General features: G+C 48.3%; 1 protein-coding gene across 1 annotated transcript in view; it reads right to left on the minus strand.

Moving 5' to 3' along the window:
- LOC144152924 (complex I assembly factor ACAD9, mitochondrial-like) overlaps positions 1-21,144 on the minus strand; it is a 43,005-nt gene that overhangs the window by 2,532 nt on the left and 19,329 nt on the right. Inside the window, exons 7-17 of the mRNA XM_077684496.1 lie at positions 20,899-21,001; positions 19,536-19,609; positions 18,087-18,162; positions 16,682-16,752; positions 14,139-14,258; positions 13,092-13,220; positions 12,759-12,838; positions 10,924-11,050; positions 8,562-8,639; positions 7,662-7,790; positions 1,824-1,896 (exon numbers count right to left, since the gene is read on the minus strand). Of these exons, the coding sequence (XP_077540622.1) occupies positions 1,824-1,896; positions 7,662-7,790; positions 8,562-8,639; positions 10,924-11,050; positions 12,759-12,838; positions 13,092-13,220; positions 14,139-14,258; positions 16,682-16,752; positions 18,087-18,162; positions 19,536-19,609; positions 20,899-21,001 (1,060 nt within the window). The remainder of the gene's footprint in view (positions 1-1,823; positions 1,897-7,661; positions 7,791-8,561; positions 8,640-10,923; positions 11,051-12,758; positions 12,839-13,091; positions 13,221-14,138; positions 14,259-16,681; positions 16,753-18,086; positions 18,163-19,535; positions 19,610-20,898; positions 21,002-21,144) is intronic.

Genomic DNA, 21,144 nt, shown 5'->3' on the forward strand with positions numbered 1-21,144 from the left:
TGGTAAGTACCTTGGAGACGACTGACAGTAAGCTGATCAGCCTGCAATTTTTCAAGTCCTTCATGTCTCCTTTCTTATGGATTAGGATGATGCTCGCGTTCTTACAAGATTCCGGTACACTCGCTGTCATTGGGCATTGTGTATACAGGTTTGCCAGTTTTTCTAGTACAATTTGCCTGCCATCCTTCAAGAGGTCTGCTGTTATCTGATCCTCACCAGGTGCTTTGCCCGCTCGCATTTCTTTCAAGGCCTTCTTTAGTTCTGTTGTTATTGGTGGGGTGTCTACCTCCTCTGAAATACTTCCTCGTTTGGTATTATCCTGGATGTCGTGGCTACTGTACAGATCCCCATATAACTCCTCGGCTACTATAACTATTTTATCCCTATTTGTGATGAATTGCCTTGCTTGCCTTTAAGTGCATACACCTGATTTTTCCCCATGCCTCATTGCCTCGTCACTGTTTTCAGGCTGCCTCTGTCTTCTACAGCATGCTCAATCCTCTCCATATTATACATCCGTATGTCAGCTATCTTACGCTTACTGATTAACTTTGAAAGCTCCACTAGTTCTACTCTGTCAGCCGGGGTGGAGACTGTGATGCTTTGCCGTTTCGTAATTAAATCTTTCGTCTCCTGGGAAAGTTTACCAGTATACTGTCTAGCGATCTTACCTCTGACTTCTACTGCACACTCTGTGATAGTGCGTGTAATACCCTTGCCACACGGCAAATTTAATGTCATTCCCATCAAATGTCATTCGTCTGACTTACTGCCATTTTTTTTTTTTATCCGCTGCTACACAGCCAAAATTAATGTTATTTGGAAATGGTGGCAGTAGCGAAACTTGCGTAAAGAAAATATTTTAGTAAGCTCTTCAATATTAGCAAAAGCTGAGCGAAAAGAGCTTAAACACCTTACTGCGCTTCTGAATGCCCTTTAAGCACAGTTGCAGCACCTTATCGAATACGATTGAACATTGTAGCGAGACTACCAGTTTTTTTTATATCTATTCAGCATGTTTCATATCAATAAATAAGTGACTAAAAATTGATTGATTCTGGGGTTTTTAACGCGCCGACGCAACGCAGGCGATGAGGCGCGCCGTAGTGGAGGGCTCCGGATTAATTTTGACCACCTGGGGATCTTTATCGTGCGCCGAAATCTCGCACACACGGGCGTTTTTGCTTTTCAACTCCATCAGAAAAGCGGCCGCCGCGGCCGGGAATCGAACCCGCGACCTCGTGCTCAGCAGCGCAACGCTTTAGCCACTGAGCCACCGCGGCGGGTAAATGACTAAAAATTGTACACATGTAAAACATTATAATGCTACTGACACTTTAGTAATCTGTTTTGGGTGGGCATTCCCGCAGAGTCTCTGGTGTCGAGATAATACATTTGCTGGCAGAATGCAGTCGAATGGGTTCCGCAAACTCATTAGGTCCCTAATGTCATTTTGAACGAATGACATTTGACGGGTTTGACATTAAATTTGCCGTTTGGCAGGGGTATAAGATTGTCGCTAGCTTCCTGTGTTGTAAACTCTGCTTCCTCGGTTAGAGCTGAATATCGGCGTTGGTGGTTCAGTGGTAGCAACCCAAGTACCGGGTGCCAAAGGGCTGCACCCAAAAAGTTATGCCAGGGGGAGTTACTAGGCGTGCGGGGCATGCAAAACCACGTTGCAGGACAACGGAGGCTTATTTTGCAAACAAACGCTGCACTGAAACCTTGAACTGGGCCAGCTTGCACAGTACGCAGGACGTAAGACCACAAATGAAGAATACACTCTTCAAGCTGCACACTAAGTTCCCTGCAGTACAACTTACCGTCCATTATTTCCTGTTCACAGGACTTGATTTTCTTCCTTGCATCTTCAACGAAGCAAAGTGCAAGGTCCACCTGCAATGGACACACTCTTAAGACGTTACAAGGACTACAAGCTTCCACAGAAAGAACAGTGCTGCCATCATACACCAGAAAGCGCAACCTTTCGCGCGCACACATACGCAAAAACGTATTGTATTGGCTTCAGCCACGGCTATTTTATTTAATTCCAATATGAAGCTCGACTTTCAGAACATGTTCTTTGTTATGGCAAAAAAAAAGCTTGCTTTTTCACTAAATTTACGTAAGAGTACCGCTCTTGCTTATCAATTCTGCCAGAAGGCGCCGCACAGTGTGCTGCTAGGCCCCATGAAGTTTTGAAAAAATCTGACTGCCTGCTTCTTCACGCAACATGTGGCATTCTAGTAATACTGTCATTTTTCCTACCTGCCTGGAACAGAGAACCGTGAGGCAAACTTGAATCAAAGCCAAAGCTAGTTCACTGTAAAACTGATGCAAATTTGGGTAAAAAAAAAAGCCATTCATTTTCTGTGTGGAATGCAACCACAGCCTAGGGCCATCAAAAAATTAAAGGAGTACTGACACGGAAATTTTATGTTCCACTTTTATTGCTTTTATCGATGCTTAATGCTCTGGTGAACCCGAAACAGCACTTTAAATACTTCAGCGCGCGATAATTAATTACATTGAACGGCCTGATAATCGTTTGTTTCAAATTCCCGCAATTTCATCCCGAAAGACGCATATGACAGAATCCTGGCATGACCTCACCGCTTTGTGCGGACGTCAAAACACTGGGGAGGCCGGTGGGGGCGTTGTTTCGACCGCGCCGCCGCTGGAGCTAAGCGGGTGAGCTGCCTGAAGGTGCTAGGCCTACCATTGCGGCGGAAATTCGATGACCACTTTCAATGAAAGTCCCGATGGCGTCTTTTATTGCGATTCCAGGCTATATTATCGCTTCCTTTTCCGTGTGCGGAACTTTATTTTTGCCAACATTGCCTTTCTGGGCAGCGGTTATGCCTGTAGTTCTGGCTACGTGCACCAGTTTGTGAATGCGCCGGTGCCCGCTCGCGAAGCCGCTCGCGGGGCCGCGCGCGGGAAGTGACGTCACAAGTTTTTGACGAGTACTGTAGCGTCACTTCTTTTGGCTTTCACAAGATGATGTCACGCTGATGTCCATTTGCTCAGTGCCGCTCCGCATGCTGCTCCGTCGGCGCGATAAATGAGATTCAATTGAAGTGTGTTCTTCGTGTCACAGGCTGCTCATATTTCAGCCAGGGCATTCTGTTGAGAAAAGGAAGCAAACTGTGCAATAATATTAACGCCGAAATTGGTGTCAGTACTCCTTTAACAAGTTGACCTGCTTCCACATGTTCTAATAGGCCTGCCCACAAAGGCAAGTGGTGACGCTTTTATTATACTTTCACTGCTGGTTCAGGCCACATTCGCAGCACACACTAGACATGACTGCATCCTAATAACTCGTGTAACCTTAACTCTTTTGTGACCATGCCATAGGCCATCGTGCACGGGTGAACAATGATTTTCAAACCTCTCACAAAAACTAAAAACTGCACCATCCAGACAAATGATGCCATCTGGCGTGTCCGTTGGCAACCCCTTTTTCAGTTTCATTGCCGTTTTTTTACGTTTCGCACGGGTAGACAGCGTTGCGAGTGAAATTTCAACACACGGTAGCGGCGAGCTGGGCGAAAATGGCACTCTGTTTCACTGCGCACTCTGCAAAGGCGGACAGCAGCTTCAGGAACTTTGCCCACTGCTGCTGCTGATTTTCTTTACCCCAGAAGCAGTGATGACTCCAGCAACAATGTGGATTCTTCAGATTTTAGTTCTAATGAAGACTGCCCCATTCAACAGCCTCAGATTTCAACAGGTGCTGCCAGAGAAGGTTCGCTTTTGATGTCGCGCTGTATTTATAAACAAAACGTACCTAATACCCGACGACTGCGGTATTACTTTAATGTGGTGGGGATATTTTGCCAATTGCACCGCGCCGTATCGCGTTATTACCTTCAAGATAGCCTGGTGCTCATGCAAAATTAGCACTGCGGCGCGACACATGCTGCTTCTCAAGGGCGCTAAAATTTTTTTCTTGGTTTTTTACCACTGCAGTGATAAGAATTTTGTTTGAGAACACAAACAAGCATGCTTGGCTGCATATTTTAGAGAGACCGACTGACTCTCGTGTGGCTTCGCGGAGTGGCACAGCCGTCAGGGCCGTTAGGTTGGTGGGCTGGCAAAAATCCAGAACTTGGTGTACAGTGCTGACGTATATACTGAATCATAGCTGAGGAGCGTAGAAACATTTCATATCTTAGAATTCCTAAAATAATTTTTAGGCTCGGTAAAATCACCTATTTGTGTTTTGTGTATGCCTTTTTGCGCTTTTTTTTGTTTTGTTGACCTATAAACTCTCAATAATTACACCTTTCACAAAACTGATGTTATGGTTCTGAAAAAGGAATCTTTAAGCTACAATTTTATGCATACCAATGCTAAATGTGTCCAGTAGCTCAAGAGAAGAAAAATGTTTTCTGGAAGCACTCAAAATTGGCCATTTTTCTGCGGTCGCGAAACAGTTAAGGGGGCCATGCAGACAAAATACAATTTTGTTATTTTTGAAAGATTTGGCGATTTATAGTGTCCCCAGCACTTGTCCGGCAGCAAACGATGCTTTATTCACTGAGAAATTAATTAATTTAAGTTAACATTTTGATTCTCCCACCAAATCGTGTGTTTCGTGATGTGTGCAATGACATAACAAGAACAAGTCTTCAAACAAAGCGAACGTTAGTGCGCTGTTAGGCTCTGCACTGGATTGTGAAACCTTGTTTACCGTCAGTCCTCCTAGATGGAGCCACCATACTGCGCTAGACCGCTGTCAACCTTTGCTTTGTTTGTGACCGTATTTGCACCTGGTTTGTTTTTGTTGTGGTAGGTAGTAATCGTTTTGTGAAACATGGGGTATGCTCGACAAACAGGGTCACGCAAGACAATGTTGCTTACGCCAATCGGCCAGTGTCGTGCGAGACAACGCCAAAGCGCCAGACTGCTGTGCAGCTATAACAAGCATAGTGCGCGCAGTACCAGCAGTATGCACTGGTACTTCTATGCTTATGTGTACTTTCGTAACTTCCATTGTTTACCCCACCATTCTTACTGCTATAAAATGAATATGCAATACATTTAAGCCAAAACAGCTCATTCTGCAAGCTTATAATCCCTGCCTAACTTGCATTTGCTCTTGCCAGCCTCAGCCAATCGCATGGCTGCGCATATCACGTCATATGTTTTAGTGTGGGAAATGAGCTAGCGAGTTGCATGGCCATTCCTTTTTTTCCTAATTATATACACGGTTTCGCCAGCGCTCGCCGCTCTCTGGCAACATTGTGCGTTCACCGGAAACGTGCCCTAGAAAGCTTCCTGTTTACATTGTTTTACCGTGATTTCAGCCTGCGTTGGTGGCGGCAGCTGCTTGTGTTTCGGTATTTTCGGCGGATAAAATTATATTGATGAAGCGCTCGCGACTCGGACACTGCTGTGTTGTGCCGGGATGCAGTCTGCGTTCCGGAACAAATTTGCTATCGGAAGTCAGAACGATCTGTTTCCCGAGAGATGAAGGCAGAAGGAGCGCCTGGCTTGCAGCGATCGAGCGGGAAAACTGGGCGCCCACAAATAGCGCGCAGATTTGTTCTGCCCACTTCATCAAAGGGACGTAAGGCCCTATGTATGCTTCAATTGCACAGAGGCGATGCTCAGACGTTAGTCTAAGGCCCCCAGTTACAAGGAATACGTCGGACGCAGTCGTGTTCCACCCATAACAGTAACCGTGGTGACGCTTTAGTTGGATAGCAAAGCTGCATGCTAACGCCGAAAATACATTGTAAAGGTGTTTCTTGTAGTTAGAGGCTTAATTATCAGGGATGTGTACTGTTCGAATCAACACTCGGGACACTAAAGCAGACGCGCTCAGCATGAATCGCCACACAGCGTATACGTCACGTTGCCCACGTTTTGTTGCTAATTACAGTGGCGCCGTTACATTTGCTTCTTATGAGAGCGACGCCTGCGAGTGGGTTTTCATCGGTGCGAGCAACTGACTTGTAGTTTGTCGTGTTGCCGCCAATGGAAATCGTCGTACTCCAGTTAATTTACCTTTCCGTGTGAGCGTACATGTAGGCGGGTTAACTCGAAAGTTTGATTCATTAATAGTGTACTAGCCAGTAAACCATAGTTGTTCTAGTTACTCAGCCGCACCTGACGTCATCACATAATGAGTACGTTTTGTTATCTCAGTCACACTGAACACCTTAGATCGCGACCGATTCCGATCGGCGCCAATCTCTACCAAAACTGCTCATTGTGACACAGGCGCAATAAAAAGCGATTTATCGCGATGTTGTGTGCCAAACGTTTGAGTGTGTCAACTAGCCCATTTTATGCAGCCTAAAATACGTGTGATGAAGCGTAGATTCCGTTTATGTGAAGTGGCGTACCGTACACACCCCTTCGTATGTGAAAAAGTGGTGTTCATTATTACGACATTGTTAATAGTGTTGTCACAGTAGTAGTCATGTAGTCGCTAGACATCGCTGTAAACACATCTTAAGGAATGCGCCAGAAATAATGCAGCAACAAGCTCAAACACACCAGGCAAACACCGCAGCGACGGCCGCAACCATTAGAAACCATTACCGGATGTGCCGCACCGGAAGTCTTCTGGGGCGAACCGTTCGGTGCATTCATGTTTGTTTACAAACATCGAAGCCGTCTATAGCTTATTTGAGCAAAGTTTACGCAATAAAGTAGTGCCAGTACGATTCTAACGAGGCAATCTTTCGAATGAACCAAACTTGTTTTGTCTGCATGGCCCTTTTAAGGGACATTTAAAAAATTGTGGACAATATGCATAAATTCTTCTTCAGCTCCTTCATTAACACTGCCAAGGGTTACCTATTTAAAGTCACTAGTCGGGCTTCTCCCAACTTTAAAAAAAAAAACTGTTGTTCCGGTTAGTTCTTGGCGAGCAACCGACAAGCTTGTGTGTGCCTCCTTTTTGAATTGCACACATTTTTGCTCTATCGACGATGGACCATTTCCTGGGGAGAACTCATATTCTACGCTGTGAAGTGGCGGATCCCAGGAAAGCAAAGTGCCCCAGAAAGTAGACCTACCAAGCAAGCCTACAGTAGCGTGTCACGTGTCCTTTCGGCTGTGCTCCAAGGCAGTTGCAGTAATATAAACTACTTAGTAATGCTCGAGAGCTAAACTTTGTGCCCCTATGATGAAACGTATGTGCACAGCAGGAATTCCTGCATACATTTCCCTACCCACAATTTGCAATGTCACAAATCTTAGGGGAAAGCACACGTAGTGTGGCCATAACTGTTCTCATGTTTTTGGCATTTTCTGCCCTAATAAGCAACTGTTGCTCCAGCGAGTAGTGCATTTGCATTCACTCCAGCTTATTTCTACACTTGGGTGTCCCATCGCATGGGATCTTGCAAAGCAGGCAATGCTACCCCGCAGCGGAAACGTGAAGTGGTTGTGTTCGCTCATAAATGCAGAAGACTTGCACAATATAAGTGAAATATGCAGCCTCTGCATAGGTAAACACTTTTTGAAACACGGTGTGGGCTGGTTATCTCTTCGTACGTCAACAAATTACTTGCTTCAAACTAGGGGAGATGGAAGTTGGTCCACAAAGCCAAGCTAGAGCAATACACCAGGGTAGTTTCGCTCGCCCCCCGTTCCGCACTCGTAATAGCAGCGCGGCAGCCAGTGAACTGGGGACGTGCCTCGTGTGTTGCGTTGGGCAGGCCGATGCAGTAGGAACGGGAGGCCCGGGCCAGGACGCAGGCCATGGCGTACACGTGGATCACCATGTCCGCCAGGTGGGACAGCACCATCTGCTGCTCTATCACCTCCTGCACAGGGCACGGCCATCCACCCACAGCTCAGCCCACAGTGATTGTCACCCACAGGTGGTGGCGGAATCTCAATGGGGTGAGAAGGGGCCTGCGATGCGTGATGCGTCCGGAAAGTGCACCAAATATGCGGTGTCCAGTGATGATACCAGCGCAATGCCATGTCTGGACAAAGTGGCAACACTAGATTAAAGCAGATGCCGGGCCTGTTAATATGATGCTTCCCCACCCTTGAACAGCGGAAGGAGGCTCTGACAGACATTGGCCAGGTCCCAGGGGTACCTGGACTTAGCTATTCCAACCACAGTAGAAACGCCTCTGACAACCCCACGGTCTTGCTCTATGAAGTTCACTCCTGTCGTTCCACTCCCAATCAGCCCGTTTATGCAATGATATTCTTCCTCTTCCTCCAATATGAAGAACAAGTGTGGCATAACAAGATGACAAATGTGTGTGGCATTACTCTAAATATTGGTACTACATGGTAAACCCCATCAAATTGTTGATAATGGCTCAGCAGCTGTTAAAAACCCGCCACCTCCAGCAAGAGGAAGCGGGAAAGCGAAAACTGCCCCAAGCTTGAAGTCTACGTACAAATATAGCCCTGCCATGTATAAACAACCGGAGCAAGAAACAGGAAAGCCCAAGTGTCTTCAAAATGTGCAACATCGCCTCTGGCACCCCAAGAAACGAAACACTAGTTGGGTCACGCAGAGTTTGGGACGGCAGCCACACTCCAGAACACAGGGTGGTGGTGAACGAGCCTCTTACCTTTCCGTAATGTTGCAGCACCAGTTCTACTGTGTACTTGACACGCTTGACGCAGTACTCCAAGCTGTCCGCTCCCCCCTGCAAATAAGAGACTGCCATTAGCTTCCTCTTCTGTGCAGATGGGCATCAAAGCTACTCACAGCGAGAAAGGCGTAGTGGCCACAGAGGAAAACACTAAACATTTGCTTATGCACACGACTGCACAGAGTGAAATCTCGACAATGCTGTGTTCTTGAAATTGTCCGCTCTGCTCTGTCTTGGTACTGCACGCTTAATCTGACCCTGTGCAACTCTGACTTGAAGGAAACTCTTTAACCCTCCTTCAGTGGACATTAAAGGGGTTGCATTGTGTAGAATTACCACGTTACTGGAACTGGTGTACAGAAATCTGCCTTGCCGTCTTCATGAGCAGGTCAATTGATTGATTGTAAGGTTTAACGCGCCGATGCAACGCAGGCGATGAGGCGCACCGTAGTGGAGGGCTCCAGATTAATTTTGACCACCAGCGGATCTTTGACGTGTGCCGTAATCTCATACACACGGGCGTTCTTGCTTTTTGTCTCCATTAGAAAAGCGGCCGCCGCAGCCGGGAATCGAACCGAATCGGCCCCACAGCTTCCCCAAAATGCCGCTCACATTTCGTCCAAGCAGCGTGAGCAGTTTCTAGTCCCTCACCCTCTGTGATGGCTTAGGCTAATGGCAGTTACTTTGTGAACAAACCAAGTACAGTGTAGACCATTTATAACGTAACCGCTTATAGTGCGGGACCGGATATAACGCGGGTTTTCGTGACCACCAGTTTGCCTCCCATAGAACTCAATGCATAAGCATACCGCTTAAGATGCGGTTGGCCGAAGCACAATACCGTTTATAGTGCGGTTTTTCGGCGGGTCTGCTCATCGACCGGCGCAGCTGGGGCATCGTTTTAGGGTAGCAAAAGAAAAAAAGAAATGATGAAATCGGCCATCTGACGCAGCGCGCACCCCTTGCTCTCCTCTAACTTCGACACAGAAGCAAAAAATAGGCACCCTTTAGTTCGCGCGTACGTGATAACCACAGCTGCCCTTGCTTGATGCACCTCGGAAGATAGCGACCGGCTCCCCGTCCGCGCGTGGCAAGTTGTTTCTATTAATCGTGAACCACATGGCCCGTTTTCGCACACGAATTGTGCACGTCGGCGTTGCGCGTGCGTTTTTTTCATGCTCGCGTCTACGATTCCGCGCTCGCGGTGGCTTCTTCGCGTGGCAGTGGGAGGAGCCTGACGACTTGCACCAATGGAAAGACGCGCACCTAATGGCGGGAGATTCGAAGCGCTCCGAGCCGGCTAGCCGCGCCAGAGGTGTTTAGGCTAAAGTCCTTCGATCAGATGAAGGGACTTTAGTTTAGGCTTACCGCCGCGGTATTTTTTGGTGGGCGCTTTCACAAGCAGCATGGATGGCAGTTTACATTCCACTTTGCGGTCACATTATCAGCTCTTTTCTTGCATGAGCATCTTCGCTTGCGCCTCGTGCGGCATTTCAGCGAGTGGTTGGATGTGGTCGCTGGAGCTGCCTGCACCGCATCACGGCCAGTGCCGACGGCATGTTGCCGCCTCTTACCGCGCCGCACACATTACGTCAGTTGTATCCGCGCCGGCGTCGCCGCGCCTGCGGCCTGCGCTGCACGTTTTCGCGAGAAATCGCTCCATGCGGTTCACGCTTTGGAACGTTGTGCAGATAAGCCTCCGCTCTCCCCAAACAAGCGAGCCGAGCGAAGATTTCCACCACCAGTACGTTGCGCTGATAAGCAGTCGCCTTCGGCATCATGAACGCAAGGTGGGGTAAAAAAAAATCCCGCTGGCCTTTCTTATCATGTCCTGCGGCATCTTCATAGACGCAAAAAACGCAGCCATGGTCTTTCAAAACACAAACACAACGGAAGTTAAAGCCGCACTCGCCGTTTGTAAGACCGCGCTTTTGCAATGTGTGAGACCCGGCAGCAGCGGCTGATGTTAAAAATAATACGAAATAAAGACCCTTCTTTCGTTTTTAGGCGCTGTGCGTTTGGGTGATAAAAAATTTAGGATGACTTGAGATGTACGTGGCGATTTGGTTGAATTCGCGCACGTTTTGGTTATAGTGCGGTACCGCTTATAGTGCGGATTTTCGCGGCTCCCGCGACATACGTTATAAGCGGTCTACACTGTATTCAATGCCATCAAGTGCAGTACGTACAAAAGTCAACTACAAAATATTAGCAGAAGATTGACGGAACCACCGGCCAGAGTTGTCTCGTTCCAAGCACCCAGATAAGTGTAACATATGCTTGGTAAATTCTGAGCCACAGGCCCAACAGGAACGGTGCACCGCAGACATGGGCTGACCTTAAGGGACGGGTGCAGGGCACCGTAGAGGTTGAGGTCGAGGATTGGCTGGTCTGCACCGTCGCGCCGCCGCTCCCACAGCTTCTGCAGCGCCAGCATGGGGTGCACCAGGGGGTTCCGCAGCTTCCTGCAAGGCACGCGTCCGCTGCAGGGGGTGGCTCGAGGGAGCAAAGGAAGGCTCGCTCTCTTAAAGGCCAACTGCACTCAAATTTCACCTCGACCAAATTTATTTTTAATGTGTAGCAAGTACCACTAAATCAGCTGGGACACAAGTGGTCGCCCTGTGAAACGCCTCGTTAATCAGTCAGAAGCGTTTAAAAAAGCTCCACCGCAGACCATGCTGCACCTGCCGGCCGATCGCGTAAACAGCCATAACGCGCCTGTGACACTCTGGCCAGCCACGCAGCTGGAGAGCCGGTCGAGCTCTGCTGCGAACGCTTCACCAATTTGTTACCGCAAGCGCACTTAGAGCTTGCCCACAGGCTTGCTCCCGAACTGCTGACTGTCCGGCTGCTCACTAGCCGGCTGCAACGTCACTTTAATGGCCAGGCTCTCCTCGATTTCAGTTTCAAAATCGCTGATTTTTGCTGGACGCTTGAGGCGTCCACGCGCATATTTCAGCTGTTGTATTTTGCATCTTGCTTTTTTTTTAGGCAGACTAGATGGAAATAGTGTTTTCGAGTTTGAGTGCAGTTGGCCTTTAAAGGGGCACTGACACAAAAATTTTGCATCGTTTTTTTTTTGTTCAATAAGTAGCTAGTGACCTACCTGTCACCTGTAGAAACCTCATTTGCTTCAGCGTGCAACCGTTGTCAGCCAGTCGCAGTTTCGGTTTCAGCGGGTGCCGCGAAACGATGGATTTTGTGTGAACAAAGCTGACCACGTGACCGTCGAAGGGATATCACAGAGCAAAGCTGCCGTAGCCCTGTCGAATCCGTGTCACCGGCAGTTTCTGCCAATGCCCCCATGTACTGATCTCGTGAGCCGCTTAATTAAAAAGCGACCGTGGACGTGACGCAGGCGCTGCGAGTGCAAATGCTGCAGCGAGCGGCTAGAGAACGACGCGCGCTGGGAGCAGCCGGGCGGTCTGCCTACAGGTCCGCCTACAGATGTGTTCGGCTTAGCATTGCAGCGGATATATAAGCGGTGCAGATGACAATTTTTAATGCAACCCGCCATCGCATTATTAAATCCTTTCTTATATAAACTGCCGTGGTTGGGACTTGGGTGCCATTTCATGCAGCTGTAACAAGCTATCACTCGAGCTACCGGTGCCGGCCTGGGCCACTTCGCGGCCGTGGCCGCCGCCTGCACAGCAACCGTGCGGCTCGCTCAGTGGGCTTTTCGTGTCTCCGGCGCGTTTTCGCGTCCAATGTAAATCAAAAGTAATAGAAACAGAGTGCCTGGAATCACTGTAGAACTTTGGTCGCGGCAAGCTGCCCGATGAGCTGATGAATTCACGGCGCCTCCGCCGCCAATGATCGGGGCGTTCGTTCTCGAGAGCAGAAGCTCCGCCCTCCGGCCCTCCGATTGGAGCGGCAAACACAAACTCGTGACGTGTGTGGATGTTGTTTATTTACAAAATACCCACGGGATATCGATTGCGCGTGGTCCTCTGCTGGCTGCTCGGTTGCGTTTCTCACACTTTAAAATTGATTTTAAATATGTTCTAGGATGTATTCGCCGCTGATAATTTGCAGATGATGTATATGTGTCCACACCAATTTATTTCCAAAGTTATCTCGCCTTCAAAATTTTGTGTCAGTACCCCTTTAAGCCCTCGAGGATGCCCACAGGCACTCGCCCAGAGACAGACGGAAGTAAAGAGCACTCACGCCACGACATCTGCCAGCTGCTTCCCCGTGTACTGGAGCCCCATGAGAGAGATGAGCAGCCGTAGGATCTCGTTTGTGCCCTGCGTTATGAGACAGAAAGAAAAAAAACAGCACACATGCAGGTTTTTACACTCCACTGCTTGCTGTAGACACCAGAGTCGCATCCAAGTATGCTCCGGCTTTTAGCACTCTCCCTCTCTCTACGTGGGCAGTTTGCTTGTGACACTGCTCCCGTCCCGGGTGAAGCTGTCTCGAGTGGCCCTTGCTCTTTGCCCCAACCAAGTCAGCAGCCCAGCCCAAGTTGAAGAGGCCCCGTGGCAACAGATGGCTCACCTCAAAGATGGACAGTATCCTCAGGTCCCGGTAGTACTGCTCCAGAGGAAGCGATGTCATGAACCCCAGGCCGCCATGGATCTGTATGCACTCGTGGACCACGTACTGGGCCGACTCCGAGCTGAAAATCTGCGCGAGGAGGAAGACACAACAGGGCTGCTGGCATGCAACTTTTAGGGTCGAAGCCCCTTAGGGGCTGGGGCTGTTGGCATCTCCTGTCGTCGTCGTCGTCGTAACCGTTGTTCGTCTCACGTAGTCATGGTACTACAACACCGGGAAGCACACTTGCGCCTTGCGCTACAACGTAACGCATACTAAAAAAACACCGGGACACTTGTTTACGCCTCGCGCTAGAGAGCTTCATGCTTCAAAGACAAGAGACTTTTACAGCAAAAGTGTATACCTCTACACCCCAAGGGTTATCTCCGTTGGCAAAAACGTCAAAGCGCCAAGAATACGCTTATACACTGCATGCTCCCCTCCTCCGACCACCACCACCAACCCCGGTTTCACGTTAGATTCCCATCCAAACGAAAGGCGCACTCATTCTGGTGACTTTTCATCATTATTCATTACAGGACAGCATGGTACTGAATTGCAGGTTGCAGTTTAATAAAAAAAGACGTAAAAAAAGACGTCTAATTGAAGGTCAGTGCCCAGTTGCACAACTAGCACATAGCCATGGTGGCTGCCAATTAGCATTCTCAAAGCACACTCTGTGTCAGTGTGAGCACTCATGAAGGTGGCTGGTGCCAAAGAAGAGCAATGTCAACACAAAAGAAACCAGCTGGGAGTGCAAAGCACAGTAGAATACAGATGCAGCAGAATGAAAGATGACGGCAATGAGCTTTAATCTCGCAGTCGCTGCACTGGAGCAGTGAATACAACTACACGCTGGCGCACCTCGTTGCAGGGAAAACGTGCCCGTCTCGCGACGCCACGTGACGCAATCATCATCACTGCAGGTGCCATTGGAAGGCTACCTTCTGCAATGGCAATGCACGGGGATTGCAAGGCCCTTGAGACAAGGCAGGGAGTACTACAGACCTTGACAATTGCACACTCCAGGGCAAAGTCGGCGTCCTCGACGACATCAATGATGGCAGACGCCATGTACGTCATGCTTTCTATGGCATACACCAGGCTGGTCATCCTGTACAACTTGTCCTGAAAGGAGCACAGCGCACACCTTAAATCACTAACCAGCACACACTGGGAATATTTATTTTTTACGTCCTGCCTCTCGAGATGGCACATGGTGGGAGCTTGGCAGCCTCCCAAAGGAGCTGGTAGCAATTTTGCAGCAAGACATGTAAGCTGTACGATGGAACCTACCAGAGAATGCACAAGCCCAAACCAGCTTAGCTGACATTGTTAAAGCTGGGACAGCTGCACTGGAGATTTGAGCTGCCTGTGCCTAAAGCCAAACTATGATTTAAGAGATCATCTGTAAACAAGGTTAGCATGAATTGTGGAAAATTGTGATCTCACTGTAAGCCAAGCTGGGGAGCTTGTAGAATTCCATACTGAAATAAATTCCATGCAACCACCCTAGCCATAAAGGTACATCCTCACTTGCGGCACCACGCGCGCGCAGCGCCGCGCGCGTAAAAACGGCGCCGTTTTTTGAAGGCCGCCCTACTGGAAGCGCGTGCGTGCAAAAGCGGCGGCGGCGGCGGCCGAGAGAGCCGGTCCTAAGCCCTCTCCGAAGGGAGAGCAGGGGACGAACGGGTATGCGCGCTCCGCGCCGGCGAGCTTCCCAGGCGGAGCACTGACCTCGCAGCACACATGAACCGGGCACTGATTGGCTCGTTGAGTTTGACGCAAAGCACCTTGCAGCTAAAATGGGTCGCAGAGCCATCCTTGCACGGCAGAGGAATCTTGCCTGAAAAGGGTGTTTTACGGCACCCGTTTTTGCGCGCACGGTGCCGCAAGTGAGGACGTACCTATAGTCTTGAAACATCTAGGCAATAAATGTGCGAAGCAGCATGACTTATCAAAGCCAATGTCGTGCTACATTCACAGCACCTGAACTGGCAGCGATATTTTTTATTCACCAACCACTGTACAATGGAACTGCCTTTTTTTTGACACCCTTCGTTCAACAGTTTCCTGATGCTGGCAGATGTGTTTTCAACTAGAAGAGGAGCTAAGGCATATGCTAATGCCCTTTTGCTGCTTATGTCCTCTTCAAGGTGTTGCAATTCATAACAATTTTTTTTTTCGAACATCCCGCAGGCAAGCACACACTGCATGATTAATGTAAAAATTAGCATCAGGTGCTATGAATGTAGCCCGACATTGGCCTTGATAAGCATCCTGAGCCTAAAGAATTTTTTGACTATTTGTTATTCCATTTAATTCACAATGCACTTTTACAGTAAAGTGCATAGTATTCAAATATTTCAAATACTAGGGCACCAAGAAACCACACCAACAGCCCAAAGCTCGCAATTTACAGGATAGAGCAGACGCACAAAACACACACACATGCGCACGCATGTGTGCGCACACACGCACACAATTTTGTTACCCCGGCAGCAGTCAAGTCAATCCCCATCCAATCCGAGGCTAGCCAAGTGGCTTAGGATTCAAAATGGCGTTGTCCTGGAGTCGCACCGTGGCTCTGTGGAGGAAATTTTTGTCTGGAAAATTTAACTTTTGACTTTACTTTGCCTGAAATATCCATTCTTCATATATATTACTCTTACGGGACAACTGGTGGTTCCTCGGGAAAGTCCGCAATATCCAGAAAGACCGAATTTTTGGAGTCCGAAAAAACCGTCGGCCACTGTATACATACACATTATACGTATATAGTACATATTTTATTCTGTGCATGAGTATCTGTGCTTGCGACATGGTGTAATGCGATCATTCACTGCAGACCAAAAAGGCTGCCTTTCCGTCAGCAGTGAATGGTCTGATGACGCCATGTCAGAAGAACAGACATGCACGCAGAGAATGATAAAAGTGAAACGAGAACAGAGCAACAAACGTGAACAAAGAATCGTCTGAGCCTTATTTCAGAAACCGGGGTAACCTGGCACACCAGACAGACGATCTGGAACCAGATGACGATATCGACAACGATGAACCGCGGGAAAACCTAGCTGTGATTCGTATAAGCTCTTATGTAACTAGTTCCGGCCATCATAACTATCGACAAAAGAGGTTTTCTGATCGCCTGCTACAATGCTACCTCATTTGGCTCCTTCCTTCCATGAATCGCCATCACGCATTTCGTTTTGCATGCCCCAGGTGGCGCCATTGTTCCAAGAACAGCTCGCACGCCAAATTGGCCACCATTTTTCCATAAGCGAAGATCATTTTTATTTATTTCCATACTAAGCCAGTAATTACCATCATTGTTCACAATGCCAAACAAAATAGACCACAAAACGCGACCTTCGCGTGAAGTTTGAGCACGAACATAGCAGCAGTTGGCAGGAAAACATTTAAAAATGTTCCATTTATCGATGTAACCCTCTCTCTCTCTCTCTCTCTTTCTCTGTGTGTGTGCATGCGTGCGTGCGTGTGTAGTGCCACTGTTTCACATATTTACTTATTTATTCAGAGGGAGCACATACCTTGATCATATGAAAGTGGGCCAGTGGCTTTTCAAACTGCACACGGTCCACAGCGTACTGTGATGCGTAGCCTGCAAGTTAGCAAGACGTCATACCACCGCAGATGCACACAGAATCAGTTACACAAAACTAAGTGCTACTTAGGCCTGGGCACATCTGACACTCCAAGGCTATTACACTCAGTTATAGGCAGGAAATACAACAAGGCAAGGAACATAGACGGTGCTAGCTCCAACGGAGCACATGATTTAAGCAGATATGGAAGGACCTTGCAGGTACACGAATTTCCACATACACAAATTTCCACACACACAAATCATAAATGGCCACTGAACCTTTTATGACATGCTTACTTAACCCTGACAAGGTGCTGCAAAAGGCCACAGTATCAATAAATAAATACTGAATAGAAATTACTAAAAGCAACAGCACGTGCATGCACCACCAAGCTGGCTGGCCTCTTCAGCTGTGGCACGAAGAGCTATAGGCTGCTTTTGCTTGCATGAAAAAGTGCTTGTGAGCACACATATAGAAACCTCGTGCTTTAGCATGAAAATAAAATCAACCGATTCCGACACTTCGCATTTGCAATGCCTACCCACTAGTCACAAGAATTGGCCAGTGTCGTCTGATACAACCCCAAAGCCCCGCAGTACCGTGCACCTAAACGAAGCATAGTGCTCGCAGTACCAACAGCAGTACGCATCGGTACTTCTATGTTTACGTGTGCTTTCGTAACTTCCACTGTTTTTCCCACCATTCTTACTAATATAAAAAGAATATGCCCTAAATTTAAGCGCAAATAGCTTGTTGAGCAAGCTTATAAGTTGTGCCTAATTTGTGTTTTCTTTTTCCAGCCTCCGCCAATCGGAGAGCTGGCTGGTATGACATCATAGGTTCTGTTGCGGGAAATGAGCTAGTGGGTCGCATTGTCATTCCCTCTTTTCCTAATTATACACCTTATTTGAGCTAAGTTTACGTTAAAAGTGGTGTCAGCATGATTCTAACGAGGCAATCTTTTGAATGAAACAAACTTGCATTTTGTCTTCATGGCTCCTTTAAGGACACAAGCTCATTTAGAGCTAACTAATGCAGAATTCTGAAGTAGCTCCATGATTAAGGTACACAACAGGGCAGCAAAAGTGACAACTCTTAACCAAGCTGAGCGTGGGTGAGTCCGCATCCTTTGTGCCAGCCAGTCAGAACAAGTGCAAACACACATGCACTGAAATTTCCCTTCAGGACAGCCATACAAGGAAGATTCTGCACAGGAACTGGGGGTGCCCAAACAGTGTTCGTTCCCGAGTTTACCAGCCCTCCCCATCTAGGGTGGCACCGAGAGCCGTCCACCCCCAGATGGGTGGCCATCAATGCGCGCAGAGTGAGAGAAGCCAGTGGGGCTCACCTATCAGCTCTCTCAGGCCACCGGCCAGGGCAGCTCCCATTCCAAACCTGCCGTTGTTCAGCACATTCACAGCCACCTGCACAGGGGCGCAGCCCCCACAAGGCCTGATGATGCAGTTCTACCAAGTGCCATGCTTCCAGACGTATTAAGCACAGTGGCAGTGGAAAGGGCAAGGGGAGCAGTAGGTTCCCATGAACTGAAAGGGGGGGACATGGCTATATCGCAGAACGGTTCCCATGAGAGTGCAGCCAAACGTGCGTGGCACGACCAACAGCAGTGTTTCGACAATGTTTCGAGCAAGATGGAAGTGAAGCAGTGATTGATGCGTGAATGCAGCAGGTGTAATGGAGGATCCTGTCTAGGTACACTCATTAGAAAGTATGTGTTTACTCAGGCCTCTGAGGAGACAACCTCCTGCCAGCTCCACACTAATCCCTACCCTCGTGGCACCCTCTTTCAGGTCTTGTACCCCACTTGCTGCCCTTCCACCTGCAAGTTCTGTCCACTGCCCTGCACTCCTACCACACATGGTGTTGTCACACCCCCTCCATAACCCCCAATCTATAAGCAGTGGTGGGTGGGCCAGCTGACAAGCTCCCACCTCTAGGAGGCTCCTCACCAGCGCTTGCATGAAGTAAAATCTCTCTCTCTCTCTCTCTCTCTCTCTATCTCTCTCTCTCTCTCTCTCTCTCTCACGCACGCACGCACACACGCACGCACACACACACCCACACACACACACACCCACACACACCCACACCCACACACACACACACACACACACACCAGCTAGTGCTGGAACTATGCACCTTGAAGCCGTCCCCAACTTCACCCAAGATATTTTCAGCTGGCACTGGCACGTTGTCAAAAAATAACGCCACCGCTGAAATATCTCTCTCTCTCTTGCTAGTTACATTACTGCAAAAGTTGGGGTGAGATGATTTAACCAGCAATGCAGAATCATCAAGTATAGCATGTTGCTGGAGATTTCAACATTTCTCTTTTTAACGCTTGGTTCAAGTGAAATGAAATGACGTGCATGAGGGTACACCAATAAAAACTTCCTGTGCACTGCAAATAGCGTCTACTGTGCGGCTAGATTTGTGATTTGCCCAGAACCTTAGCAGTTTGACTTTTCCACAATGCATGCAGATTTAGATTGCAGATTTGCTCCAATGTCGGGCATCAAATCTGCTCCCCCCCACCCCCTCCATCTTCAATTTCAGCTCCAATGATTCTACACGAGCTTGTTCACTCACTCACAGTGCCCGATTCTTTGCCCTTGGCACAATATCTACCATTTTTCTTTCCAGTACTGTTTGAACTTGAGAAAGATTTCTTCCAAGGTGCTTTCACCACACTACGAGTTGGTGCCCCATCAGCTAGTGCTGGAACTATGCATCCCCCTTTCTGACAGGGCTTGGACAGCAGACTGCTTGCTACACTCACCTTGAAGCCGTCCCCAACTTCACCCAAGATATTTTCAGCTGGCACTGGCACGTTGTCAAAAAATAACGCCGCCGCTGAAATCAGTATTTCGCCTATATTAGTTCACAAGTTTCAACAGGCTTGAAAATCACTACCGTAAAGCTCCGAGAGAACGCCTCACCCCCCTTTAGGAGTGAAATATCCATTTACCAAAAAACCCTGAATATTGCCCACCCCCTGAAATCGCGCTAGCTTCGACGTATTCGAAAGCCCGGGAATCTCCCTCCGCGAAAACATCCCGCAGCCGCAAACACCTCCGATGTCTCAGTTTTTAACAAAACAGACACAACCTGTCCGGCTTCTTTACTTGATATCTCCGCAGTTTTGGTTGGCGGTGCGACCACTTGGTGTAGTTTTTCGCACCTGACCAAAAAGTTTGCCCGTCCTGTATTTTTCACTCGATTTCTCTTGTAGTTTTTGGTGGGCGTTCTTTCGGAACTTTATGGTGATGGTGAACAGTTACGGTCACACACAGTTTCTCTACCCACACAACCTCCTCAGCACCAAGCTAGGCAAAAGGAAACTGCTTTCAATGCTCGAGGCATCCACTTATTCACCCAAAGCCTCTAGCCTGCATGTGCGCATGTCCGCAGATTTCACGAACACTGCACTAAAGACTGGCTTTTATGCTAGTACACCTCCCGTAAGCATTTACACAGTACAGCATTATAAAATACACCAAGACTAAAAATTTCAACTGCAAAGATAAACGGACAACCAGAATGACTGCGAGACCAGTTACAGAAGTTTGAACAGTGCATATTGTTGTTGGAGGGCTTGCGGATGCATTCAAACCAAGCACTGTGTTGTGCACATCTCTCTGTCGTACGTCAAAAATGTCCGCTGTTCACAGATTTTGCACCTTGTCACCAACTAGACCAGTGTTTTATCTAGAGAGCATTGAGAAAGAAATAGGTCAGCGGAAGAAGCGCAGAGGCTCACAGATACGTCATCCGCTCCCACAACTTCCAGTTCGAGAGCTCTCCTGGCCTCTCGTCTGCCGCCGGCTTTTGCGTGCATCTGTCACAAAGTGCTTACCTTTCAGAGAAGCCCCTCGTAACACCCATTGTTGTTATTCACTGAAGGTGTGATGCTTAATAAGCCCTTTCTTTTGGTGGAAACAGACAAAAAAACATTCACAGTTAACTGCACGAGGAAGCCGCCGGTGGAAGGAAGGCCAGGAGAGCTGTCGAACCGAAAGTGGGGGAAGCAGACGATGCACCCGTGAGCCTTTGCGCATCTACCGCTTACCTATAGACACATGTTGTTGCTTTGCACTTGTGCCAAGTGTTGGCCACCAAAGAAAGCCAGATGGCAAACTTACTATTTGAGCCCCGGATCCCGAGCTTGTCTTCCGGTGCTCCCGTGGTGATGCCTCCAAAGGCCTTTTCCACAATGAACGCTGTGATCTGATCTTGCTTTTTCCTCTGCACAATGAAAATCATGCTCCCGTTACCCATCTGCACAACACACGGCTGCCCCCCACCGACATGAGCTCACAAGCAACATGCATAAACAAACATGCACGCACGAAATGTCAGTGGACCCCGCATTGCATCCACCTGCAGGA

This window comes from Haemaphysalis longicornis, unplaced genomic scaffold (assembly GCF_048455015.1).
Source record: "Haemaphysalis longicornis isolate Haplotype H1 unplaced genomic scaffold, Haemaphysalis longicornis Haplotype H1 scaffold_9, whole genome shotgun sequence".
NCBI lineage: Eukaryota > Metazoa > Arthropoda > Arachnida > Ixodida > Ixodidae > Haemaphysalis > Haemaphysalis longicornis.